Source organism: Macaca thibetana, chromosome 17 (genome assembly GCF_024542745.1).
Source record: "Macaca thibetana thibetana isolate TM-01 chromosome 17, ASM2454274v1, whole genome shotgun sequence".
NCBI lineage: Eukaryota > Metazoa > Chordata > Mammalia > Primates > Cercopithecidae > Macaca > Macaca thibetana.
The window spans coordinates 15,897,729-15,924,883 of record NC_065594.1 but is presented as its reverse complement, the minus strand read 5'-3'; the positions used below and the strand labels follow the sequence as shown (position 1 = coordinate 15,924,883).

Genomic DNA, 27,155 nt, shown 5'->3' with positions numbered 1-27,155 from the left:
GCACCTTTGGGAGCCTAAGCTGGAATTGAAGCTGGAGCTGCAGCCTGGACCTTGGTTTGATTATTGGCGTTGGCCTTTGGTGGGCAGAGCCGGAGCCCCTTGGCAATGCGAGCATGAGCATGCTTCCCAAGCTTGGGGTGGGCAATGTAGGCAACTCAACCGAGCTTGCGGCTGACACCCTTTGGGAGCTTGGGCTTAACCTCCTTGGGCTTTACAAGGGCCTTGATAGTCTTGGCACATGCACTTATGGCCTTGACACTGTTGGCCTGCATCTTCTTTAGGCCCTTGTTGTTGTGCCTCTTGGCAAAGCGCATGTTCCTCAGGAACTTGGGGTCCACCCCCTTAAGAGATTCGTATCTTTGTGATCGGGGTTTCTTGATATCATTGCTGTGCCATTTTCGGGACTGGTTGTGTGTGGTGTGATTCTTGGACTTGCCATGTCTGCACCTTAAGCCGTGGCTCCCAAAGCGCCTAGAACCGGAAAGAGAAAGGGGCAATCATAGTCTTTTTTTTGAAAACAATATGATTTGTTTCAAAAAACATTGAAAAATGATTTTTAGAAGCTGTGTATTGTTCTTTTTTCACATTAAGTTGAAAAAACATAACCCCTTAATATAGTTGTGTTTGGAGCAGGAATAGTAAACAAAACAATTTTAAAATGTGGAAAAATATAGTGTATATTACATAATCACGTGAAATCTCTCTTGTTTTCATAATATTTCATCAAAATTTCCTAATAGTGCTTTTTTCCTCGAAGTGGTTAAATTTGAAGATTAATAATACTATTTAAAAAAATAAAATAAAGATTAATAATACTAGAGAAGTAACCAAGATTAGGAACGTTGGGTTGTATTCTTTATTGATCCATAATATACATGAATATGAATGCTTGAAGACAGAAAAGGGATATTTTGATGAGTGATCCTTTATTTTTCTTTCTCCTCTGTTCTTTTTTATATTCACTCTTTATTTTCAGATTTGTTCTTCTGTTGCACCCTTTCCATGCTAGCACATGCATTATTCTTACTATTTCTGATTTTATAAAAAGAAATTATTCTAAGCACAAAGCCAGAAACAGCAGTGACTGTATATACAACTCAAGGAAGTAAGCCATATTATCTGTTGGTAGCTTATGCGCAGTTCTTCAAGGAACATGGCCTGAGGATAGAATTTCAGTATAAATACTAAAGGGTGGAGTTTAGCTTTGGAGGGCAGGCTGGAGTACTTCCCATACTTTAATGTCCTTAGGAATCACCTGGAGAGCTTGTTAAATTGTAGATTGCTACTCAGCAAGTCTGGTCTGAGGCATAAGATGCAGTTCTCACAAGCTCCTAGGTTATGTGATGCTGAGGTCCATGGACCACACATTGAGTAGCAGTTGCCCTCAAAGCTTCTCAGTCTAGCTCAATCAGAAGAATCACCTAGGATATCAGTTAAACATAAGAGATTTCAAGCCCTACTCAAGATCTACGTACTTAGGATTTCTAAGGACAGACATGAAAATCTGTATTTTTAATAAGTGCCCCAGATAAGTCTAAATGACTCTTAAGATCATAGTTGCCAGTAAGATAATAACATTTGACTCACACAGATACCTAGGACATGTACAGAATATATGGTCAAGTCTGACTAGAAAGTGGAAAAGGTTCAAAAAATTTGATCAGCTTTAACATTTTACCTTCCATAGTCTCCCTTAGTTTTGTTGCCACTGTTACATGACAGCTCTTATTTCAAGAAGAGCCCTGCCAAAAGGAAAAGATCCTGATCCTTATCTCTCTGACATTCCAGTTTTCCTGAAGGAAAAGCTCTAAAGGAAAAAACATACCAGCTTATGGACAAAAAAATGAAGAGGCACTGTCTAGAAAAGCAGCTATGTTTATTAACATTTAATTAGTTTGGTTTTATTAAAGTTGTTTTATACACATCAGAAGACTTTTAAACTACTTAAGCGTAAGTAGTTGGTACTGGTGATTTAAGAATTCTTGCGCTAACAAGTATATTGTATTGTCGAGTTACTTAGTTTCTTCTCTTTGATCAGAGTACTGATTCCATTTTATCTGATATGGATTCTATTTTATGTGGTATTTCTTGATTTGATTGTTTAGGTGGAGAAATATGCTAAAGTGGAAAAGTCTATCAAATCTGATGACTCACAGCCAACAGTCTGGCCAGCCCATGTAAGTAATCATTGCCTGTCTCTGTTTCTAATTATGCCATTTCTAATCTGGCCTCTGAATTTATTAAACATAAAGTGCAGTTGCCATTAGTTTGGGACCTTTTTTCTTTTATAAATTACTTTCTGGAAGTTCAGTTTATTACATGAAGAAACAACTATTTTGTTCATCAAAGTATGCTTTGCATTTTAAACAGCAATTTTTTTATTTTTAAATTTTTTAAATTTTTATTTATTTTATTTTATTTTTTTGAGATGGAGTTTGGCACTTATCGCCCAGACTGGAGTGCAATGGTGCGATCGTGGCTCACTGCAACCTCCTCCACTTCCCAGGTTCACGCAATTCTCCTGCCTCAGCCTCCTGAGTTGCTGGGATTACAGGCACCCGCCACCATGCCTGGCTAATTTTTGTATTTTTAGTAGAGATGGCTGGTCTCGAACCCCCAATCTCACGTGATCCGCCCACCTTGGCCTCCCAAAGTGCTGGTATTACAGGCATGAGCCACTGCGCCTGGCCTTAAAGAGCAATTTTAATGAAGAACTTCTTTTTTACTTTTGGTTTGCGTATTGGTAGTTCTGTTTTGTTTTGTTTCAAATTAATAAATTCTTCTAAGGATACCTTTTTGTAAGTTTCCTAATTGGAATAATAACGTCTTAAAAAGACAGAAATAGGCATAATATTTAAATTAGGTGAACCCTAGGAGTGAAATGACGAGAGATGTTTTGTGTGTGTGATAGCAAAAGCAGACAAATGGTAAATAGAAACAGATCTGCTTTTGAAAGTTCTATCCTTTTAATATTATTTAATATTTGCAATTCATATGTCTAGTCTGAAATTCTGCCATATTAAGCTTGATTAAACATGCCATCAGAATTCTCCTTCCGAGAGTACCATGTAACAAATAATCCTGTACTGCCCTCCTGAGCATAAACAGGCACGGCAGCATGAGGATCAGGGGTGCTAGCTTAGGGACAGACTGCTAACTCCCTGTGTGACCCTAGGCAATTCATTTAACCTCTCTGCTTAATTCCCTGACTTCTAATATGGAGATAATAACAGTGCCAACCATAAAAATATGATGAAGCTTACTTGAGGCAGTCCCTGTAGAGTGCTGAGAACAGTGTTTAATGTTCATTGTTATTATTTCCAGTATGTATATTAATATGTCTAATAATGTGTTTAATGATGTATTAATATTGTTACATATAAGTTCATATTTCGTAGTGTATGTTAATGCTTTATTAAATGCATGCTGAGTGCCCATACAGTTTTTAGGAAAAGAGCCATGCTGTGCTTTATTCTGGTAGGCAGACTTAAACATCTTTTAGCCTAAGTACCATGTGTCTTCCTATCGTCAGATACATGTTACTGTATCATTTATTCCTAATTTTTACTAATTCTTAATGCCTGCCTACTTGTGAAGATATTTATTTGAGGTGCTATGTGTTTTTCAGGACGTAAAAGATGATTATGTATTTGAATGTGAAACTGGTACTCAGTATCAGAAAACAAAGCTGACCATCTTGCAGTCGCTTGGAGATCCACTTTACTATGGTAAAATACAGCCATGTAAAGCAGATGAAGAAAGTGACAGCCAGATGTCTCCATCACAGTGAGTTCTGTTAAATACAAGTAACTGAAAAAAAAAAAATAAGGCACCAAGAATTTATCTAGTAACTACTGATGAACCATTAATGAATAAAAATTTCTCTTTGGAACTCATTTATTAGTTAGACCTAAGTAAACTTATTAGTAGACCTATAACTTATTAGTAGACCTAAGTAAACTTAAGTCATAGTTACCGTGTTGCTCAAGAGTTATTAAATAGCAAAAAAACCTATGGTATAATTATTTTTATGCTTGTTTTGAAGGCTATTCCTGTGATATCTTTCTTTATATATTTATGGCACTTAGGACTTTAACCTGTGAACATGAAGTGTTTGGGCAATAGTGTGTTTAAATAGGAAGCAAGTTTACCATAAATGTAAAAAGATGCTTGGTATTTGGCACTGCATGTAAGGACACAGACTCAGTGCTTATTGTAGTTATTGACCCTACATATTAATACATAAAAATATAGATGATCTTCCAAAATGTGTGAACTACATATATTTGGTACTGTCAGTATTTAGTTTTATTTTGTTTTACTATGTTTGGTTTTTTAAATCAAATTGATGCTGTTTTGAAAAAAAGAAAAAAGCTCAGCAGAAAAGGACGGGGCCAGGTCTATGTTAATTGTAAAGCCTTTACTTACACAAAATACTAATTGAATCTACAGTAGAAAGGTGTATTTTAAAGAGCAACCCCACCAATATTTAGGTAAAAGTCAATGAAAGGAAATAACAGGGAATCCTCAGCTTCTTTTTTCACATGACCAGTTTTTATTGTTGTAAAAGGATCAGATGTTTTGATTACATGCATTTTCTTCTTTTTTTTAAAGTTATAGACATCATAACAGTTTATTTCTGAATCCTCAGCATGCATTTCTGAGGAAGCCATTTTTTTTTCTTTATTTTTATTTTAGCTATAGGGGTTATGTGTGCAGGTTTGTTACAGAGGTATATTGTATGATGCTAAGGTGTGGGTGTCTACTGATGCCATCACCCAGGTAGTGAATATAGTACCCAATATTGATTACTTATATTTAAAAAAATCTTCAACTTAAAGACAACATATATTGGCCATTTTTAATTTATTAACTTATTTTTGTAGAACACAAGGGTGATACATGTTCTTTTGTGAAAAAATTGGTCTATAGAGCCAAATGACTAATTTGTTTGACAGGAAGAGAATTGAATTTTTTACCTTTGCGTCAGAGTAGCTGCATGATTTATTATTTTCCAGTCATTCTTCCATACTCATAAACTCATAAATATTTTATTGAATAAACTATGGAGTTAAAGTTTGAGCTGCATTAACTAAGCTTTTTTTTACATTTTATATTTCAGCTCCTCCACAGATGATCATTCAAATTGGTAATTAAAAAATAAACTATTTTAATCTGTTAAGAAATTACGTAAATATCAAACTCTTTAAAAAGACTTGCTAAAGATATTTTATTTGAATCGGTGATAAATATGTATACCTTGTTTGAAATATATTCTAAGGATCTGTTACGTAGACATTTAATTGTAAAATCACAGGTTAAAGTGAGAGGAAGGCCAAAGACCTTTCCACATGGTAGTTCAGTGATTTTGCTTTAGGGTCAATAGTTGTAAGGGTATATAGCACTTGGTAACCTTCAACCCAGATTATGTTTTAATAAATAAATTTTGTGCCAAAAGAAATATCCCTTAATTAAATCAACCAAATTATTCACATTGTTTCATAATGCATGCAAAACTTCGTCATTGTTTCATATGTGTAAATGCATTAAAAAATTTTGTTTCCATATCTTGGTAGATTTAATACCAGTTTATGTTATTGTGACTAAAACATGGAAGATTTCAAAAGTAATCCCAAGGCTTCTTAAGACAACTCTTAGCTAATACTTTTCTCTCCTTTTTTTCCTTAAACATTTTAGGTTCGTTATTGGATCAAAGACCGATGCCGAGAGGTGAAAATATTTGCATCTCTATTTTGGTCAGGATGGATATGAAAAATTTTTCATCCTTATAGGATAGAGAGTACTTTACTAGGAGTTAAAAACATTGATTTTGGTTATGCTATTAACCATATTTACACTGTTTAATATTTATGGGCCTCTGTTGTAAAATTAGGGCATTGGACAGTAAAACCTCTAAGGTCTTTTCCAACTTTAAAATCTTATTGATTCTAGAAAAATGAAAGCTTGTGATACACCAAACTATTAAGAATGGTTCTTTTCATGGGATGAGATTTTGGGGGAACTTAAATGCATTTTTCCAATGTTTATAATACCTAGGATTTTTTTTCATAGAATTAAGAAAACAAAAAAAAATGTTTAAAATATAGTTTTGTTTTAAATAAGAAAACTTAGACATATCTAGTGTAGCTAAGGAAGATGATTTCTAGATAGTACTTTAATCAGAATCTAAGAAAGGAATTGAGTATTTTCTTTGGCTGCTTATTACTTAAGTAATCCCTGCAATTTCTGTATTAGAAATAAGATATTGAAAGTATATCTTTAGATTGTTATTTAGCAAAATGTTTTGGACAATTTGTCATTGAACAGTTTAAAAATATGTACTTTTAACACAAAGATAAATCACCTAATTTTAATTTTTATATTGATAGAACTTTCTTTTTGCCATTAATAGTCATTATTTCCTATAAAATAAATTCATGTTTAAAACAGGTTATCTAATCTTTACCTGTTTTCTCCTGATATTTTAGGGTAGTCAATCAGTACCAAGAATTAGTCCAGAATGAAGCCAAATGTCCGGTCAAGATGTCACACAGCTCCAGTGGCTCAGCCAGTCTGAGTCAGGTTTCTCCAGGGAAAGAAACAGAAGTGTGTTTCGTTAATGTTACTTCTTTGTGCCCAGTTGTTTCACAAGTAATCTGAGAAATGTTAAGAATCATTTTTTGAGGCTGGGCACAGTGGCTCATGCCTGTAATCCCAACACTTTGGGAGGCTGAGGTGGGTGGATCACCTGAGGTCGGGAGTTTGAGACCAGCCTGACCAATATGGTGAAACCCCGTATCTACTAAAAATACAAAAATTAGCTGGGCATGGTGGCGCACACCTGTAATCCCAGCCATTCGGGAAGCTGAGACAGGAGAATCTCTTGAACCCTGGAGGTGGAGGTTACAGTGAGCCGAGATAGCACCACTGCACTCCAGTCTGGGCAATCGAGCGAGAATCCATCTAAAAAAAAAAAAAAAAAAAAAGAATCATTTTTTGAGGAGCAGCAGTATTATTTAGTTTTGTTTTTACTTTTACCTTTTTTTAAAATTTCTTTATGACATAATTTTTAAATGTACACAAAGATAAAAGGAAAATTATAATGAACACCTGTGTTCTAGTCATTTGGCTTCAACAGCTATTATTTTCCTTTAATAGATAGGTATGGAAGGGTGGAAGCTTTGCTTTCATCTTACTGCTCTGCCTTTCTCCCTAAAACTCTCACTTCCCACCCTATTACTCAGAAATCTTTTCCTCATTCTTTATGTGTACTGTAATATATATTTCATGGGTCTCATGTGAAATTTTCTTTGTAATACATACAGTATTCAATCTGTAACCACTGAGAGCACTTTGCAGAGTTAAAAATCTGGGATTTATAGCAGTACTAATTTTATTTAATAAACTATGAAGTTAAATATACATTTCATCTGGGGTTTATGGCAGGATTAATTTTAACAAGTATGCTTAATATCACTGTCTTTTAGCAAACTGAAACTCTGTCAGTTCAGTCTTCAGTACTGGGGAAGGGCGTAAAACATCGACCCCCACCAATCAAACTGCCCTCAAGCTCAGGAAATAGTTCCTCAGGTATTACATTTCTTAGTTTTTTGCAGTCTAGAATAACAAACATTATAGAGTCCTAATCTCTTTTTAAAACTTTGCCCCATTTTGATTTCTACAGTTCACAGAATTTTGAATTATAAATTTAGGAAATAACTTTTATGTTCTTCTAGGTAACTATTTTACACCACAACAGACAAGCAGCTTTCTCAAATCTCCAACTCCTCCTCCTTCTTCTAAGCCATCAAGTATTCCTCGGAAATCATCTGTGGATCTCAATCAAGTTAGCATGCTTTCTCCAGCTGCCCTATCACCTGCCAGCTCATCACAAAGTGAGTCATAACTTAAATTCTTCATTAAATCTTCATAAGCTTTTGCATTAGTGTTTCTTAAGACAGCTTTTTTCAACTTGTGAAGTAGTGATATCTGAATGTACTGTGTACCCAAAATGTATAAGTTGCTAGAAGCTTCAGGCAGAGCTCTTGTTGATTGTATGTATTATGTCTCTACTGTAATTGTACTTGTTTTTCTGTATCTATGTATGCATTCTGCGTATACCTTTCTTATAGACTTACAACCTACACATCTCCTTAAAAAAATAACCTGGTAGTTACATGTGGCAATAAGATTTCAAAATATTTTTTATTCCAGTGTACCCTAGGATCATTTTACATATTTATGTAAATTGTGTGACTGATATGAAAAAAATGTCATAAGAGTTGTTGCTGCAGGTCCTATCTTTGTGTATATGTAAGAAGTCAACTAGTTCCAAGGTGGTGATACAATAAACTGAAAAACAATATTTCAAAAACACTCCTACACTCTTTTATAAATTGTTGTCAGTTACTAAAATGTGATGATGATCATAAAGCATTATTCTGAAGATACTGAAATGTAATTTTTACTACTGAATACTTTTTTTTTTTAACATCCAGAAGAGTTATACAAGAATGCTAGCATTAGTTTGGGAGAATTTCTTCAAATTAGTAAATATCTGAAAGTACCAATTTGGGGGAAAAAGTCATTCCAGTTTTTTAGATTTTTTGTAGCTAGCTAATATATGCTGAAAGTTTTAGTACACTGCACAGTGATAGGGTGGTCTTCGCATTAGATATAAACATCTTCATCTTGATAGCTCAAAAGGTGTAATTTTTCTGCCTTCTTGTTTTGCACAAAGAAAAACATATAAATTTTCTGAAAGTCTTATTCACACTTCTTATGTTGTGGGTATGGATTATGGTAATCTACTGCACACAGTTGTTACTTTAAGTAAGGGTTGAGTGACAGCTTCTGGACATTCACATTTCTTTCCTTTCTTTCTGCAGGACATGAAAGCTAAAAAAGAAAACACCTCAAGAGCTTTTGGTTTTACTTTTTTGGTTTTTGTTTTTTGTTTTTGTTTTTTAAAAAATTGATAAACTGTGCATACTTCATTCACAACAGATTTTCTATACATTCTACATTTAAACAGAAGTACACAGTTACTGTTAAAGATGCAGTATTATCTATCAGACATTTACTTTATTACTGTTTTTTGTAAATTTGTTTGTCAGGATAAACTTGATGTGTTAGGAATTAAACATGTATATTTAGGTGCCAAATATGATTGTTAACCATATGTAACTTATTAAATATGTTCACAGTTTATCTCAGACTTTTACACTAAATAAGCAATATTTTTAAATGAAGTCATGAATTAGTAAATCGTAAATAATAAATTAATTTGAATTCCTTTTGAACTTTTTAGGCCAAAGGCAGCATGTAGGAAACTAACTTTTAAATGGGTATTGTGGTAGAATATAACTGTATATTTTTACTGTTACTGCAATAGCATCTTTAATGGGCTTTTTAGGTGATATACTGCATCCTTAATTGTAATTGAGTGTAGCAACACTCATGTATCATGTGTAGAAATTAACACTTGCAGTTAACTGCTTTAAAAAAAAAAAACTAGAACAAATTGTCAGTGCTAAGTAAGATTCCATTAACCTTATTTTAAAAGGACTGGCCATTTATAACAAACTAGCAATTTTTATTTTTCTCAATGAGCAGGATCTGGAACTCCTAAGCCATCTACTCCTACACCAACCCCTTCATCGACCCCACACCCTCCTGATGCTCAGAGCTCAACTCCTAGTACCCCTTCAGCTACCCCTACTCCCCAAGATTCAGGCTTCACCCCTCAGCCCACTTTGTTAACTCAGTTTGCTCAGCAGCAAAGGTCTCTGAGCCAGGCAATGCCTGTAACAACCATTCCTCTTTCCACCATGGTAACATCTATAACTCCAGGAACCACGGCCACCCAGGTCATGGCAAACTCTGCTGGACTTAACTTCATCAATGTAGTGGGCTCTGTTTGGTAAGTTTGCATTGATGTTCTGATTTTTTTTTTTTTTTAAAGATAGTTTCACCATCTAAAATTCTTAATTTGTGAAATGAAGAACAAACTGCCTATTACTCAGACTGAAAGGCAATAGTTTAAATATGGACAGAAGTTGCCTGACCATGTGTGTTTTAATTTTAAATAATATATCTGTTAACTGCACTAAGATGATACCTCATCTTATTGTTTTTGTTTTTTGATACTTCATCTTGACAGCAGCTTAGAATTTCCTGTTTATCTTCTGCATTGCCTTTGATATTTAAGACCAATAAATAACTAGTTGTGTTTGCTTAGTAGTTTTGTTTTTTAATCTGAGGAATTATGTGGCGGACTTTTTCCCTTTTACAATGAAGTTTAATGCTTTGTCTTATTCTCCTGCAGTGGGGCCCAGGCTTTGATGAGTGGTTCAAACCCCATGCTGGGCTGTAACACAGGTGCCATAACTCCTGCAGGAATAAACCTGAGCGGCCTTCTACCCTCAGGAGGTCTGCTACCAAATGCATTGCCCAGTGCAATGCAGGCAGCTTCTCAAGCAGGTCAGAATGTTGGAAATAATAACCTCTAAAAAAAAAAAAAATTAAAGTATATGCTAAAGTAAAAATGTAATTTTAAGAATGATGCTAAAGGCATTTAATGTCATTATTTCATGAAGTATAGTATCACATGTGTTTCATTTCAAAAGCCTTTAAAGTTCTGGCATTTGAATTAAAAGCCATCTAGCAATCAACTTTGGAAAACTTGGTAAGCCTGTGAGTCTGTGCAAATGTTTCTTTTGCTTTCCAAATAATAGAATTAATTTTGGTAGCCTTATTGTCATTGTAGTTATATTCCAGGGAATATTAATGTATTTTGAAAATACACATTGTGCACAAGAGGCATCTGCATTGCAGTTAAGAGCCTGGATTCTGGGGCCAAACTACCTCAGCTTGAATCCCAGTTGTACAACTTATCGTTTGTGTAATATTGAGAAAGTTACCTTTGTGTCTAATTTTCCTCATAAATAAAATGGAAATAGCAATAATAACTTACCTTATAGTCATGAGGATTAAATGAAATATACAGATTATGTGCTTAAACTGTGCCTGAGACATGATAAGCATTCTTTTTTTTTTTTTTTTTTATTTTTTATTTTTTGAGACGGAGTCTCGCTCTGTAGAAGAGTAGTTATTACCTGTACAGGAAAACAGTTATAATAATAACTTGTGCTTATTTTTTTGGTGCTCTTTAAAAGAATGTATTATAATATCTTGAAACAATTCAGTTTCACTTGAGGAAAAATTTAATAGGAAAAACAATGTAGAAAAATTCATTAAAAACTTTCTTAGTTATGAGAAAGGGAACCCAGAGAATATAATTAAACATATTAACATGTTGCTGTAATTTCCTAATTCTAGCTAGTGGTGTTATTTTTTTGTTTTGTTTTGTTTTTGGAGACAGAGTCTCGCTCTGTCGCCCAGGCTGGAGTGCAGTAGCGCGATCTCCGCTCACTGCAAGCTCCGCCGCCTCCCAGGTTAACGCCATTCTCCCACCTCAGGCGCCCGCCACCACGCCTGGCTAATTTTTTTTGTATTTTTAGTAGAGACGGGGTTTCACCGTGTTAGCCAGGATGGTCTCGATCTCCTGACCTCGTGATCCGCCTGCCTCGGCCTCCCAAAGTGCTGGGATTGCAGGTGTGAGCCACCACCCCCGGCCTAGTATTCTTATTTTAATAAGCATAAGTGTGCTTTAGTGCCAGAAGTCCTGAAATGGACTTCACATCCTGAATTTAGGATATTTACATGTAACTACTAGTTGTACCAGTTACATGTGGCTTCACTTGCTAAACTGGGGCTTTACAGAAGTCACTAAATTTTTCCCCCTTAGCCTCAGTTCAGTTCGCTCTAAAGTGGGAATAAAAATATCTTCAGTTGGTACTTAAGAGAAATAAATGAAGTATGAAAGTGACTTTGGTAAGCTAGAAGGCATTATACAGATGTCATCCAGTTTTAAATGGGGGTTAAGCCATTTTCTTAAATGAGAATTTTTCCAGAAAGGGATATTTTTGCCAAATTTCAGTTTCTTATACAAGGCTTTGCTAATATTACATGTGCATTTCTTGCCTTAAATCTTTTTTTAAAAAAATGATCTGATAGAGAACTAGATACATTTTTAAATAGTGTTCAGATTGGTGTATTTTGTTAGCAAAATATTTGCATATCATGAGACCAGGATCAGCACACTACAGCACACAGCCTAAGCTAGGAATGGTTACTACATTTTTAAAGGATTGTGAAAAGAAAATGCAGCAGAGGCCATTTGTGCTCACAAAGCCTACATGATGGCCCTTTACTGAAAAAGTTTGTCACCCCCAGCTTTAAGATATGCTCTGTGTTATGTAACAGATTTTTTAGGATTATGTTTAGAATTAACAGAGCACTGTTTCCTGACTCTGAGTTTTGATCTTATACACAAATTGCAACATTCTTTAGCATTCTGATTAACATTTGTAGTTAAAAAAAAAATAGCATAGAGCATACGAGTTCTTAAAGATATGATTATTTTAGTATACTATGTAACACTGAGAAATGTAAATAGATGCCAGTACCTGGAATGTATTTGCACAGCAGTGATAGTTTTGTTATATTCATGGTGTTCACATAGTTCTTGGTTGCTGTTTGTTCAGCCAACAGTCAGAAGAATGAAAAAGAAGTCCCAGTTTCTGAAAGATAGACTATAATGTACACCTGGTGCTTCACAACTTTGAATAAAATCTCAGTATTGATATTTCTGAAGTATGGAAAATACGCACATCTATGCAGAGAGTGCATAAAATTATTGTACTTATATATACTAAAGTATAAATTATTTTCATGTGTAATAAACTTCCAATTCTGTTATAACCATGAGTTTTATTTAACAGGTGTTCCATTTGGTTTAAAAAATACTTCAAGTCTCAGGCCCTTAAATCTACTCCAGGTAAACCTGAAATCCTGCTTTTGATTAAATTGTTTGTACATTGAATTTTTTTCTAAACAATGTATATCTATATGTATTAGCACTTGAAATTCTGAGGTCTGTTTAGATTCTTCTAAGGGTGTGGTTATTATTGCTACCTTTGTATGATCAAGTGGATAAAAAGGAAGAATCAGTACCCTATATACCACACTTTGGCTCCAGTAGCCCTGCCTAATTAAGAACTAGCTGTGCCAGTGGGGAGAATTTGCACCTACCAAGGAGGATACTTCGCTACAATAATAATAGTGGACATATTTAGAAAATAATTGCTTTCCCAACAGATGTTTTTTGTATGCATAGAAGTAATACTGTTTTTTGTGCTTGAAGGAGATTTAAAAAATAGGTATGTGTGCAGTACGCGGTGGCTCACACCTAGAATCCCACCACTTTGGGAGACCCAGGTGGGAGGATTGCTTGAGCTCAGGAGTTCGAGACCAGCCTGGGCAGTATGGTAAAACCCCATCACTACAAAAAATTAGCCAAGCATGGTAGCATGCATCTGTAATCCCCGCTACTCGAGAGGCTGAGGTCAGAAGATCACTTAAGGCCAGGAAGTCGAGGCTGCAGTGAGCTGACATTGCGCCACTGCATTCCGGCCTAGGCAACAGAGTGAGATCCTGTCTCAAAAGAAAAAAAAAGAGGGGGTGAATTTACAACATTCCTGGTGTTATGCTAGGTCCTCTAATTTAAAGAAGGAGTAAGCTTTAAGCTAGTAGTTTGGAAAATGGATAGACGTGAATATAAAGATCTGGATATGTAATATAGTAGAGCTATGGATTGATGGGAAATAACAATAACAGATCAGCCACCCTGGTATTCAGGATTAACAAATCGGGAAATTCTCATTAGAGCTAAAATTTAAAACTTATTTCCTATACACGATGCAGTATGTTTGCAGACTAATTGCAGACCAATATACTTATAGTATGGACAAGCCCACAAATTGCATTTGTTTATTTAGCCTACCTTCCAGTATATTGCTGTTGAAGTTTTCTTAGGGATCAGTCTCAGTGTTAACAGGAATGGAAATCCTTTAGTTTGTTATATATTTCTACATTTACTATACACTGATTGAGGAAGGAACATTTGATCTGTGCTGTATCCATGTTTACCTAATGATGAGCTGTGATGGATATAGATAGATATTTTGACCCAAGGATTTTTTTTTTTTTTTTTTTTTTTTTGACTACATAGAACCTAAGAGTTCTGTATTTGGTATTTTCTTGGACATTCTCCTAAGGACCTCAAAGTGGTCCATATATAAACCCCTATAGCTTAAAATGGAAAAACTATTTGTTTTTTGGTGCATTTGACAAACATTGTTTTCCTTTTTAACCTGGAGTTTTCTGAGTGCTTCTTTAAAAATTGTTTTTATATTTGGATTAATTAAATTCGAATTAGATTTGAATGAAAGAGAAAGTAGTGGTTTCCAAAATAAATATGGACAACTAAATGCACTTTTTTTCCAACTTTGAAATTCCTCACTGTGTTATATAAAAGATCTTGTATAGTATTTTTGTGTTTTTGGCAAAACTAGAACCAATTTATGAGGGGTGGCTTTTCACAGTATACATTTCTGATTCATAAGCTGTTTGTTTGTACTTTCTAATGTATTTAATGCTCTTTCGTATTGATGTATAAAAAGAGTGAAATAAAAAATAGCATGTGAATTGGGATAGCTAACTACTAGCTTGAAGCAGAAGAATTTATGTTTAAGGGTATTAACATACTTGAGAGCCCAAAGTAATAGGATTTTAAAATTGTATCTAAATAGGTCTTTATTTTAAGGGCAGCCAACTTTTTTTTTGTTCACCTGTTTCCTCAACTATAAGAGTGACACATAGCAAATGATCCAAAAATATTTGTAGAATAAAGAAATTTAAATATTTGATATAAAATCATATGAGATTGGTTAATTTTTGTTTAAATTCTTAATAGCTTCCAGGTGGTTCACTTATTTTTAACACTCTGCAGCAGCAGCAACAGCAGCTCTCCCAGTTTACACCACAACAACCTCAGCAGCCCACAACTGCTAGTCCTCAACAGCCAGGGGAGCAGGTATGGGTTTTGTAGCCTTCCATATGCTTTTACATCGAATTTATAACATTTTTTGGTATATTCCAAGCATACTTCATGTGCTTTGTTAGTGTAAACATTTCCTGTACTGTTTTTGTTAACAATAGTAGCAATCAGCTATTGGGCACGTATTCCTAATAAAACAGTCATACCATACTGAATAGATGATATCACCTGCATCTTGCATAGATGATTGAGATTCAGGTAAATGGCTTGCTCATAGCCATACAGTGAGTGGCAGAGTCAGAGATTCAAACCTAGGTCTTTCTGTCCCTATCACTCATGTATTTTCTACCCCATCATTATCTTTCTGTTTTTAGGATTGTGTTACTATTGGAATAAAGATATCCCTATTATTATAAAATGTAGGGCAGTGGGAACACAGACAAAAACAAACGTTTACACTGCCAAAGAGAATGAAATTGAATAAGAATTGCAATAAATGACAGTAGAAGAAGGAAGTACAAGTGTTTCTAAACTTTGGGTACACTGGAGTCATCTGGGAAATTTAAAAATATTGATTCCTGGGTCCCACATCCAGAGTTTCTCTATCTCACAAATTATATGAAATATTCACCATTAATCCTTTTGCCCAATTTTCCACAGTCAGGTCTTGGTTGGATAAAGCTCATCCTCTAATAGAGTCCTCAGGAAGGGCACATTAAAAACTTACTGTTTTTTCATTCTGAACACATTAAAGATTGCTTGGCTAGGTATAAAATCTTTGATTTTCTTTAAAAAAATTAATTTTTCAATACACATAAAATTTACCATTTTAACTTTTTTTTTATTTTTTGAGACGGATCCACGTGCCGTTGCCCAGGCTGGAGTGCAGTGGTGCGATCTTGGCTCACTCCAACCTCCACCTCCTGGGTTCAAGCGATTCTCCTGCCTCAGCCTCCCAAGTAGCTGGGGCTACAGACGCGTGCCACCACACCCGACGTTTCACTGTGTTAGGATGGTCTTGGTCTCGTGACCTTGTGATCCACCACCTCGGCCTCCCAAAATGCTGGGATTACAGACGTGAGCCACCGCACCTGGCCAAAATTTACCGTTTTAAATTCCTAAGTGTGCAATTCAGGAGTGTTAAGTGTATTCACATTGTTGTGCAACAGATTTCTATTATAGAACTTTTTCATCTTGCAAAACTGAAACTATATCCAGTAAATAACAACTATATTTCCTCCTCCCCTCAGCCACTATTCAACTTTATGTTAGTATGAGTTTGACTATTCAAGATACCTCATATAAGTGCAGTCATATAGTTATTTGTCCTTTTGTGTCTGACTTACTTCACTTAGCATAAAGTCTTCAAGGTTCATTCATGTTATAGCATGTGTCAGAATCACCTTCCTTTTTCATGGTGAATAGTACTTGTATATACCATATTTTGTTTATCCATTCATCCACTGATGGATACTTGGGTACCTTCCAACTTTTGGCTATTGTAAATAATGCTAGTGTGAATGTGAGTATACAGATCTCTTTGAGACCCTGTCTTTGGCTCTTTTGGATATATACCCAGAAGTTGGATTGTTGGTTCATGTGGTGATTTTTAATTTTTTAAGAAGCATCATACTGTTTTCCATAGTGACTGTACCATTTTACCCAATTCCCATCAACAACATACAAAGATCTCAATTTGTCCAAATCCTTGCCAACTCTTGTTATTTGCTGGTGGTGGTTGGGTCTTCGGGGATTTTTTTTTTAGCAGCCATCCTAATGGGTGTGAGGTAATAATCTCATTGTGTTTTGATTTGCATTTCTGTACTGATTAGTGGTGTGGAGCATCTTTTCATATGCATGTTGGCCATTTGTATATCATCTTTGGAGAAAAGTCTATTCAGGTCCCTTGCCCATTTTTTTATCAGATTAATTTTTGTTGTTGGATTGTAGGAGTTCTTCATTCTTCATATACACATATATCAGATGTTTGATTTGCAGATATTTTCTCCCATTTGTTGTCTTTTCACATGATTGCATCCATTGCACAGAAGTTTTTAAAATTTTAATGTAGTTCATTTTCTCTTTTTACTTTTCTTGCCTGTGCTTTTGGTATCATATTGAAGATCATTGCCAAATCCAATGTCCTGAAGCGTTTTCACTTGCTTTCTTCTAAATGTTCTCTAGTTTTAGGTCTCCTTTAAATTTATTAAAAATGCTTCCTACTGTTGACTTGCTTTGTATGTTTTTGAGAAATCTGATGCCAGTCTAATTATCTTGCTCTTGTAAGTTTATTTAAGCAGTTTGTCTAGAGGCCCTGAATGTTTGTCTAATATTTTCACTGGTGTTATGTGTCAGAATTGATTTTTCCATGTTTTTCCTGTGGATCCTTTTAATGTGTAGAGTCACTTCTTTATTTCTGGAATGTTTTCTTGGATGATAGTTTGTAGTTTCATAAGTGGAAGCTTAGATTATGGAGGTCATTCTTTTCTAAAATAAACATTTAATGTTATACATTTCCTTCTCAGTACTGCTTAAGCCACTTTCCACAAATTTTGATATGCTGTGCCTTCATTTTGTTCCATAGAATTTTCTGTCTTATGGATCCCTTTTAAATGAATTATTTAGATATGTTTGATTTCCAAATACTTGGGAATTTTCCAAGTATCTTTCTGCAGTTGATTTCTAGTTTAAATCCACTGTGGTCTGAAAACATATTTTTCGTTCTTTTAAGTTTGTTGAGGTTTGTTTAATGCTTGAGAACGTGATCTGTCTTGATGAATACTCCATATATGCTTGAAAAAAATGTGTATTCTGCTGTTAGGAGTGTTCTGTGTTAGAGCAAGGCATTTGATGGCATCATTCAGGCCTTCTATATCCTTTTCTTTCTCAATGTTTTATCAGTTACTGTGAGAAGTGTTGAAGTCTTCAACCAAAACTGGAAATTTCTATTTCTCCTTTTGCTAAAGGTTGTGTTTTGAGCCCATATTGTTAGGTGCATATGCATTTAGGATTGTTACATCCTTGATTAATTTACCCCTTATCGTTAATAAATGACCACCTTTATCTCTGGTAATATTTCTTGTTTCTTTCTTTTGATTAATGTTAGCTTAGTACATCTTTTTTCATCCTTTTAGTTTTAGCCTGAGTCCTTTTATTTCTTAGTATTTGTTTTTCTTCAGGATGTTTGTTTAATCATTATTCCTCCTTGTTTGAATATTCCATTTGCGGTGGTGGCTTACAGTCTACTTTAAGTTTGTGGAGTGCTTCGGGGGGAAATTGATATCATCTGTAGTTTTTTTTGTTTGTTTTATCATAGTTCCATTATGGTGGTGATGTGGTCTGCCTTATTCTGTTGTTCATTTCATGAACTGGGTTCCAAATTCAATAATAGAACCTTTCAGCTCTGTGCTCTTTTGTCCAATCTCTTTTTATATCCGGGGAGATCCCCTCAAGATAAATGTATCTTTTGAATGTTTGGCTTGCCATTATATACTGAAATGTTCAAAGGATGTCTTTTGCAGAGCAAAAGTTTTTAATTTTGCTGAAGTCCACGTTGACAGTATCTTTCCTTTATGGAATATGCTGTAGTTGTCATGTCTCAGAACTCTTTACCTAGCCCTAGGTCCCAAAGATTTTCTTCTGTGTTTTTTTCTAACAGTTTTATAGTTTCTTATTTTGAATCCATGATTCATTTTCAGTTAATTTTTGTACAAGGTGTGCAACTTAGGTCCATGTTTTTGTTTTTGTTTTCCTATCAGTATCCAATTGCTTCAACACCATTTGTTGAAAACAACAACAAAAAAAAACAGCTATCCTTTCTGAATTGAATTACTTCTGCACATTTGTTAAAAGTCTGTTGGGTCTGTTTGGGTGGGTTTATTTCTAGGTTCCCTGTTCTGTTTCATTAATCTATGTGTCTATCCTTCAGCCAGTACCACACTGTCTTCTTCATTGTAGTGTCTTAAAATTGGGCAGTGTTTCTGCCATACCATTTTTCAAAATTATTGTAGTTAATGTAGGTTCTCTACCTTTCCATATAAATTTTAAAGTCATCTTGTCTGTATCTACAAAAACTTTGCCAGCATTTCTAAAAGAATTGAGTTATGCTTGTTGATCAGTTTGGGGGAAGAATTGCCGTCTTTATGATGTAAGTTTTCCAGTACATGAACATAGTATGTCCTTATCTAGACCAAAATCAATGTTTTGTAGTTTTTGGTATACAAGCCCCATATATGTTTTCTTAGACTTAAGATTAATACCTAAGCTTTTCTCTGTTTTTTTGAGTAACTGTGAATGGTATTTTTTTAATTTCAGTTTTCACATGTTAATTACTAGTATATATAGTGTTGATTTTTGTATATTGATCTTGTATTGTGCCCTCTTACTGAACTTACTATTTCTAGGAGCTGTTTTGGAGATTGCTTAGGATTTTCTACAGTTGTGCCATTTGCAAATAAGGACAATTTTATTTTTTCCTATAAAATCGATATGCCGGCCGGGCGCGGTGGCTCACGCCTGTAATCCCAGCACTTTAGGAGGCCGAGGCGGGCGGATTACAAGGTCAGGAGATCAAGACCATCCTGGCGAACACAGTGAAACCCCATCTCTACTAAAGAATACAAAAAATTAGCCAGGTGTAGTGGCAAGCACCAATAGTCCCAGCTACTCGGGAGGCTGAGGCAGGAGAATGGCGTGAACCCAGAAGGCGGAGGTTGCAGTGAGCCCAGATTGCGCCACTGCACTCCAGCCTGGGCAACAGAGCAAGACTCCGTCTCAAAAAACAAAAAACAAAACACATAAAGTTCCAGTACTATGTTTATGTCACAAAGAGTGTTTTAAGCTTTAAAAAATTATTTCGGTGAAGCTTTATAAAAGCCTTAGGCATTATCTTGGTAGCATCAAACAATAAATACAGATGCACTGAAAAAGAAAGTTTTCTTTGTTCAAATGGTATAAATTTATTCTTGCTTACTCTAAATACCTTTGAAGTATTTTCCTTGTTACTCTTTTTACAAGACTAGTCTCATACTGCTTTATTTCATACCGGAAAAAATGCTGATTTATTTTCACCAGCTCAAATTTGTTTTTCTTTCTCGTACAAGTCATTTATTTTTTTATTCAGAGTTCTGAACAAGGTTCAACCAGTCAAGAACAGGCCTTATCTGCTCAGCAAGCTGCTGTTATTAACCTTACTGGAGTAGGAAGTTTTATGCAGTCACAGGCAGCTGGTAGGTATCTTCATAACTTTATATGCTGAATTTACTAAACATATTCAATCTATTTGGGATCTCACCACTTATTTTCTTTTCCTTCCCTTGCAACCAGTAAACAGGAAAAAGTAAAGCTATAATGTGTGAACTATTAAATTGAGTAATGGCTGAGATTTTTTTCATTAATTTGATAGTGGATTAATTAAAAGAGCTTTGACTTAACATAATTACCACAGTTGTGTTTTCCTTATGTTACAGTTTACTGGCAAAATTTAATAATTATCCACTTTACTAGGTTACCAGAGCTGTTTTCAGTGTTTGCCAGTAGTTATATTAATTAATAACTTTTTCGTTTTCCTGGGTTAAGACTGAATTTTTCTAGATTGCATAATCTTTTGTTTCATTCTGGTAATTTGTAGTTGCATAAATGACTTTAAGTCTTAATGGACAATAGCATAACTTATGTAAGCCACTATTATCATTTAAGAAAAGATTAACTTCTCAATACTTCCCAGCAGTAAATGGTGAACTAAAGATTACTCTTAATGATTCCTGTCAGTTGAAGATAATTCTAACTTTATACTTAATTAAAAGAGTAAGCCACATGTGTAAGAAAGCTGTAAGAGTTTGAGGATTGAATGAGTGACTGTGTTGTCAATATCTTATCACTGTGGGCTTACTATGCCTTTAGAAGTCTTTTAGAATAATCTTTATTTTGGAAGTAAGTAATCCTTACATATAAAGTTCCAACTCAGAGGTAGTGAATTTCCAAAGAGAAGTTTATGTAATTATATACCTTTATCAGCCCAGTTGTGAATTTCCGAAAATAGCTCTAGTATAATTTAGTGACAACTCTAGTCTGAAAAGTCATGAGAATGTTCCTAGCCACAGATTGTCATAATTTGAGTCCAAGTCACTTAAATCATGTTGGCCTTCAAACTTCCTCATATGTAAAATAAGTGTTGAACTGATTACTGTGGTTCCACTCAGCTCAAAAAATAACAAACAATGCTCAGTCTCAGTTCATCACCTCTGTTGTTAATAGAGTAGTCTGATATTCATTGCAACATCTTTTGTTTAAAGCAATTGTCTGTCTACCAGCTTTGTTGTTACGATAGTTTGGATTTCTTCCATCTCCCTTCTCCTACTGTTGGTTATATTTCAAAAATAATGTACTCTTCTAAACAAAATAGCACCAGTATCAAATTTTATACAGATGCAAGAGAGGTTCAGTGCTTTGACACATAATGCACTCCCTTCTCTGTGTCCAGAAAGTTCCATAATCAGTGGTACCCCCAACTAACAGGAGACCATATACTAAATTTATTCTGAAATGTCTATGATTTGATACTTAAGATTAATCGTACTGCTAACTTTTCTATTATTTCATTTTCTGTGTTGTCCTTTTCTAACCCTGGTAGCCTTCAAACTTTTTGACTGGCCTGCTTTCCCCTTCTCCTCTCTGTAGTGTTGTCTCAGCTTGGCTCTGCCGAGAACAGACCTGAGCAAAGCCTTCCTCAGCAGAGATTCCAGCTCTCCTCTGCCTTTCAACAGCAGCAGCAACAGATACAAGTAATCCAGCAACTTCACTCTGATTACATTTTTAAAGATACTCAGCTCCAAAAGTACCTCAAAATAACTTGCTTTAGTTTTATTTTACTGTCTTTTAAGACTGTACAGTAATTGGTAAATACTTTAGCAAATTTTATTTAAAAGTCTTGACATTTTAGCCAGTCAACTTGGAGCACTGAATATATTTTGTACATTTAAGCCATACTCTTAAAATTTTTCATGAAGTGCTGGTGGCACATTAACATACATTTTTCTAGTATGCAGTGTATTTTGAAATAGACAGTTGTAAGTGCCAATTGTTAACTTTCTAATATTTTATTGCAGAAAAGTGTTCCTATTAGTAAATGTCATACCTGTTTATTTAGAAAAATGTTATACCATCATTTTAGGAAGGAAAGTCAGCATATTATAGTTGACTATCTTGATATTCAGGGTTGTTTTATATTGCTATAAACTATCATTATACAACAAAATGGTAACTGAAGTTGCTGAGTTACTACAATATAGACTGGCAGGGCAAAGTAACAAATAATTTTGAAGTTTGCCAAGAATCATTTTTAAAGCCCTCAGCAGGCTTCTGTGCCACTGGTGCTGTTTGACTGTGCATTGTCTCAATGTGGTATAGTCCCTTTTTGTTATCTTGGTGCTTTCTCCCTTTTTCAGTTGTGTTGTTTCGTCACTCTCAGGAAAAGCACCTTTCCACACCTGCCTGCATTTAACATAACTCGATTTTTTCCCTCCCTTTTGCAGCAGTTGCGATTCTTGCAGCATCAAATGGCTATGGCAGCAGCAGCAGCACAAACAGCTCAGCTACACCGTCATCGGCATACAGGCAGCCAGTCAAAAAGTAAAATGAAGAGAGGCACGCCAACCACTCCAAAATTCTGAGTCTTGCATTATTTTTTGTTCCTTTTTTAAAAACACAAGAGCATTGAATCAAAAGGATTGAGTTTCTACTTTTTGTTTTTTTAATGTGTCAGTATTTTACATTGCTAGATGTACAAACTTTATACAGAAGCACAACCTTATCATTTTTAAATAAAAACAGGGAAATGGTTTAACAAACTAGGGTTGGTTTGCCTAAGTCATTGCTTTTTAAAAATGGTTTCACTATACATTATATGGAAGTGACCTAAGAAATAATAGAAACATCTTTCAGAAGAATGTAGTTTGATATTTATTTAGTATAAAATGTTTGTGCACAGTGTTAACAAATACAATTTTTACAAATCTGTTTTGAAAAGTGGCTATTTATTTGGGTTTCATACTCTTAATTACTTCATCCATCAATTTTTTAACTTCTTTGTGTCTTGTAACTGCTCGGCTCATGCAGTCCTGAAGTTTAGCTCCAGTTAGCCCGCTTCCACCTGAAAAATTATTTTGCCAATACTTTTAATCTATCACTGCTTTTCAAAAAACATTAATGTCATATCAAATTATGAAACAAAAAAATTGGATAACATAAATCAGGGTACAGTCTCAAGATCTGCAAGTTAGTTTCACAAGACCTCCAAGTGATTCTAATGTATGTCTTAAGTTTAAGAATCACTGACATATACCATTAAGATGGAAGAAAATTTGAGGTAGCTAAGAAACTACAGTAAACTTAAATTAGGTAAATGAAATATCCCATATTCCATTTGGCCCTCCCTAATTTAAGGCTCACACTGAGTTTTCATCTACATATGTTTAGGACTGAAGTGGCAGGAACATGCCTGGTTTGTGAAGACAACAGAGCTTGCCTTCCTCATCCATTACTATTGTTAAGGTTCCTGTTGCCAGATGTTCCTCCTCTCCAGTAGGGTCAACTATAAGCAAAGTGCTATAAAAAGAAAAAAGTATAAGTTATCAATCCATGGAACAAATTTTACTTTAAAAATACTAAACATACTGTCAGCCCCCCAAGTAGCTGGAATTACAGGTACACACCATCATACCTAGCTAATTTTTGTATTTTTAGTAGAGACAGGGTTTCACCATCTTGGCCAGGCTGGTCTCGAACTCCTGACCTCAGGTGATACCCTGCCTCAGCCTCCCAAAGTGCTGGCATTACAGGCATGATCCACCATGCCTCGCCCTGCTCTACTATTTCTGAATGTGCTAAAATCCTTGGAAAATACTGAAGATAGCTTCAGGTAAATCTTTAGTGAAAGAATTAGAAATTAACATTACACAGGTATAAGTAAACCAAGGAACAGGTAAAGTGAACACAATTATCATCCAAATCAGGATGCTTATGAAAGCAGACAGGTTGACTAGAAATAATTGTGCAGGGACAAGTATAAACTCAAGTGTCCAGGGAAAACTAGGATGTAGAGTCACCATAGCACTTCCTGAAGAGTTAGAATGCTGAACATCAATTACCCAAATCTTAAATATAGAAAATTTTAAAGTAAGTTTGATTAACTTACTCATCAAACACAGCAAAGGAAGTTGCAACTGGATGAGTTCTAATATTCAAATAACTTTTCTTCTTTAAATTAACTTCTGCTAAAGCAGTTTCTTCATTTATAGTAACTTCAGGCAACTGTACTAAGAAAAGGCAAATTTGTAAAGTAAGTCTCTAAGAAACAAATGGTTTCTAAGCTTTTTTTTTTTTTAATTCACCTTTCCCTCGATTGAACTTGCCCAGAACATTTCTTTTTAAAAAGCACCTTACAGCCACTAAGGTAAATACAGAGGATATACATTGCTCTTCACAACATCTGACATGCCTACCTAGTGCTTATTGCATAATTTTTTTAAGTTTAAGAAGTCAAAATGATTTTTTTTTTTTTAATTTTTAGAGATAGGGTCTTGTTATGTTGCCCAGGCTAGAACTGAATTCCTAGCAATCTTCCCACCTCAACCTCCCCAGTAGCTGGGTGGGACTATAGGCATGTGCCACTGTACCCAGTTTTGAAATGAAAATGATTACTAATAGATAACATGTCTAGCTAATTTGTATATGCCAGGTACTGTTTTAAGCATTTCCACATTTTCATTGTATTCACCTAATCAATACTCTTACAAACTAAATACTATTATCCCTATTTTATTATAGATAAGGAAACTTCAGCACAGAGTGACAGAGCCAAGAATCAAACCTAAGTCTCTGCTTTAACCACTCTGTTACAATATTGTGCTAACTTCATTTTCTACCTCCAATTCACTTAACCACTCTATTATAATATTGCTGTGCTAACTTTATTTTCCACCTCCAATTATTTGTTCCTACCAATTCATCATTCACCAATGATAGGGAATATGCACAAGTTATTGAAATCTGTAACTAATCAGTCAACCTAGACTCCTTGCTAAGAAACTTCACTATTACTATGGCCTCACAGTAAAAACAACAGAATCCATTCTAATTCTTTTGACAATATCACATAAAGAACTATGAGGATACTGGCAGATCTTCACCAATCACCCAGCCAGAAGTTACAAGTCTTGTCTCCCTCTCCCACCATTATTAACACTATTATGGAAAGGACTGAAGTCCTAACCTAAGTAGACGGGTACAGTCAAAGCAGCACTCTAAAGAGCATTCAGTTAGAGAATATACAACTATCAACTATATTTGGAAAGTAATGGCAGTATTACATTCATTAATTTGGAAGCATACGAAAGCAAATGTACATTAAAAGTTTCACAAAACAGAACATTCTAACCCATTAGTGGGAATATTGCCGTTTTTGTAAGGCTGCTTACCATTTTTTAAAGCCGCTAACAAAGCAAATGTGCAGGCATCCAAAATGTTTCCATCATAGTCGAGGCAAATGAGATCACAGTATAGAACCCAGGCAAGCTAAAATAGAATTAACACAAAAGGAAATTAAAGCCTTCTAATGGGTAGAACATGCTATTCGCTTAGACTTAAGAACCACAGAACCCTTGGTTAAACAAGCAACATAACCTTCAAGGCTCAAAAACCTTAAGAAAATGCTTTACCTTTTTCAAGTAGAAAACCAGAAGAAAGTGGACAGGTTTGGTGAAAGCTGGCTTTTGATTGCCAAGCTGACAAATGACAAACATGTCCATTTCCCTTAATGGAGCTACAGATGTAGAAGGAATTTCCATTCTTAGTGGGAGGTTACAGATAAGGAAGATGGTTTTGAAAGCCCTAGCTAAAATTCAAAATGCACTTTCCCATAATACATGAAATGTTTAGGTTTTACAGTGCTAACGTATCAGTTTATGGAAAGCCTCTCTAGGTTCTAATCAACCTAGTTTTACATTTTCAAATAGACTTTGGAATCTACTGTGGATTCACCAAAAACATATGTTAATATGATCAATGTTATAATCTGCTATAAGGAATAAAAAATGATTGAACTTTTCTCTAAAGGTTAAGGGGGAAAAAAATTACTTCAGTTTAAAAAGTAGCTCCCAGACAGGCCGTAAGTTAGTCAAACTTGTTTTTTATAAACAATATGGTTCACTTAGAGCATTATAGAGTAAGAAATGACTGAATCTCTAAAATCTGTAAAGCAGCCATATTTAAGGCTACTTTGATTGGTGATTTTAATTTCCTTGTTCCCTTTCCCCCACAAAAAAAATCTCTTCAGAATTAATAAGAACTTATAGCTTCTCTATTCCTCTTACCTTCCCTGGAGAAATGCATAAGTCCTCTTTCTGAATTATCTGTGAACTTGATTTAATGACAAAGAGCAAAGTAAATGAAAAGTCAAAAACTATCTGAAAATGAATTACAGTAAAATTTTATCATGGTGCTCTTACTTTTCAATGACATCTGCAATGAACTGGCTAGCCACTTGGGCCTCTTCTCCAGGAGGTCCAGACCGGAATCTCGATGAACACAGGGGTGGTAGATCCACATTAGGAACTGAAAGAAACACTCTGCAGCTATGAACTAAAGTTTTTTTTTTTTTTTTTTTTTTTTGAGATGGAGTCTTGCTCTGTCACCAGGCTGGAGTGCAGTGGCGCGATCTCCGCTCACTGCAGCCTCCACCTTCCAGGTTCAAGAGATTTCCCTGCCTCAGCCTCCCAAGTAGCTGGGATTACAGGCATGTGCCACCACGCCCAGCTAATTTTTTTGTATTTTGGTAGACGGGGTTTTACCATATTGGTTAAGATGGTCTCGATCTCCTGACCTCATGATCCACCTGCCTCAGCCTCCCAAAGTGCTGGGATTACAGGCGTGAGCCACCATGCCCGGCCTAAACTTTTTAATTTATGGATTATTGAAGTGTTAAAGGTATCAATCCACAGTAAAGGCAGCTGTGGCCATGGACAGGCTTTTCTGAATAGAGTACATTGTAACATAGTTACATTCTGCTTGGTCTCTGTAAGACTCCCAGGCATGAAATTTGTATTTTTCTGACTTTTTTCCCCCCCATATGCATTTTTAAAAAATCTATTTTAGACTTCAATTCTCCTAAATCCTTTACAAGTTTTCCTGGTATCTT

At 35.1% G+C, this 27,155-nt stretch overlaps 3 protein-coding genes across 30 annotated transcripts in view; 2 read left to right on the top strand and 1 right to left on the bottom strand.

Annotated features, from left to right (window-relative positions):
* SUPT20H (SPT20 homolog, SAGA complex component) overlaps positions 1–22,810 on the top strand; it is a 49,256-nt gene extending 26,446 nt beyond the window's left edge. For 14 of the 28 annotated variants that reach the window (XM_050766046.1, XM_050766050.1, XM_050766047.1 and 11 more), the window contains 14 exons: positions 2,106–2,177; positions 3,629–3,786; positions 5,123–5,149; positions 5,698–5,730; positions 6,489–6,606; positions 7,488–7,590; positions 7,737–7,895; positions 9,616–9,922; positions 10,328–10,482; positions 12,846–12,901; positions 14,879–14,998; positions 20,085–20,190; positions 21,641–21,744; positions 22,495–22,810. In XM_050766046.1, coding sequence (XP_050622003.1) covers positions 2,106–2,177; positions 3,629–3,786; positions 5,123–5,149; positions 5,698–5,730; positions 6,489–6,606; positions 7,488–7,590; positions 7,737–7,895; positions 9,616–9,922; positions 10,328–10,482; positions 12,846–12,901; positions 14,879–14,998; positions 20,085–20,190; positions 21,641–21,744; positions 22,495–22,632 — 1,656 coding nt within the window. In that variant the 3' untranslated portion in view covers positions 22,633–22,810. The remainder of the gene's footprint in view (positions 1–2,105; positions 2,178–3,628; positions 3,787–5,122; positions 5,150–5,697; positions 5,731–6,488; positions 6,607–7,487; positions 7,591–7,736; positions 7,896–9,615; positions 9,923–10,327; positions 10,483–12,845; positions 12,902–14,878; positions 14,999–20,084; positions 20,191–21,640; positions 21,745–22,494) is intronic. The other 14 variants (XM_050766064.1, XM_050766061.1, XM_050766063.1 and 11 more) reach the window with 9 other exon arrangements.
* ALG5 (ALG5 dolichyl-phosphate beta-glucosyltransferase) overlaps positions 1–27,155 on the top strand; it is a 109,251-nt gene that overhangs the window by 26,413 nt on the left and 55,683 nt on the right. The window lies entirely within an intron of this gene.
* The window catches only part of EXOSC8 (exosome component 8), a 668,826-nt gene continuing 664,568 nt past the window's right edge, over positions 22,898–27,155 (bottom strand). Inside the window, exons 7-12 of the mRNA XM_050766095.1 lie at positions 26,467–26,572; positions 26,332–26,377; positions 25,438–25,534; positions 24,156–24,276; positions 23,460–23,566; positions 22,898–23,111 (exon numbers count right to left, since the gene is read on the bottom strand). Coding sequence (XP_050622052.1) covers positions 22,996–23,111; positions 23,460–23,566; positions 24,156–24,276; positions 25,438–25,534; positions 26,332–26,377; positions 26,467–26,572 — 593 coding nt within the window. The 3' untranslated portion in view covers positions 22,898–22,995. The remainder of the gene's footprint in view (positions 23,112–23,459; positions 23,567–24,155; positions 24,277–25,437; positions 25,535–26,331; positions 26,378–26,466; positions 26,573–27,155) is intronic.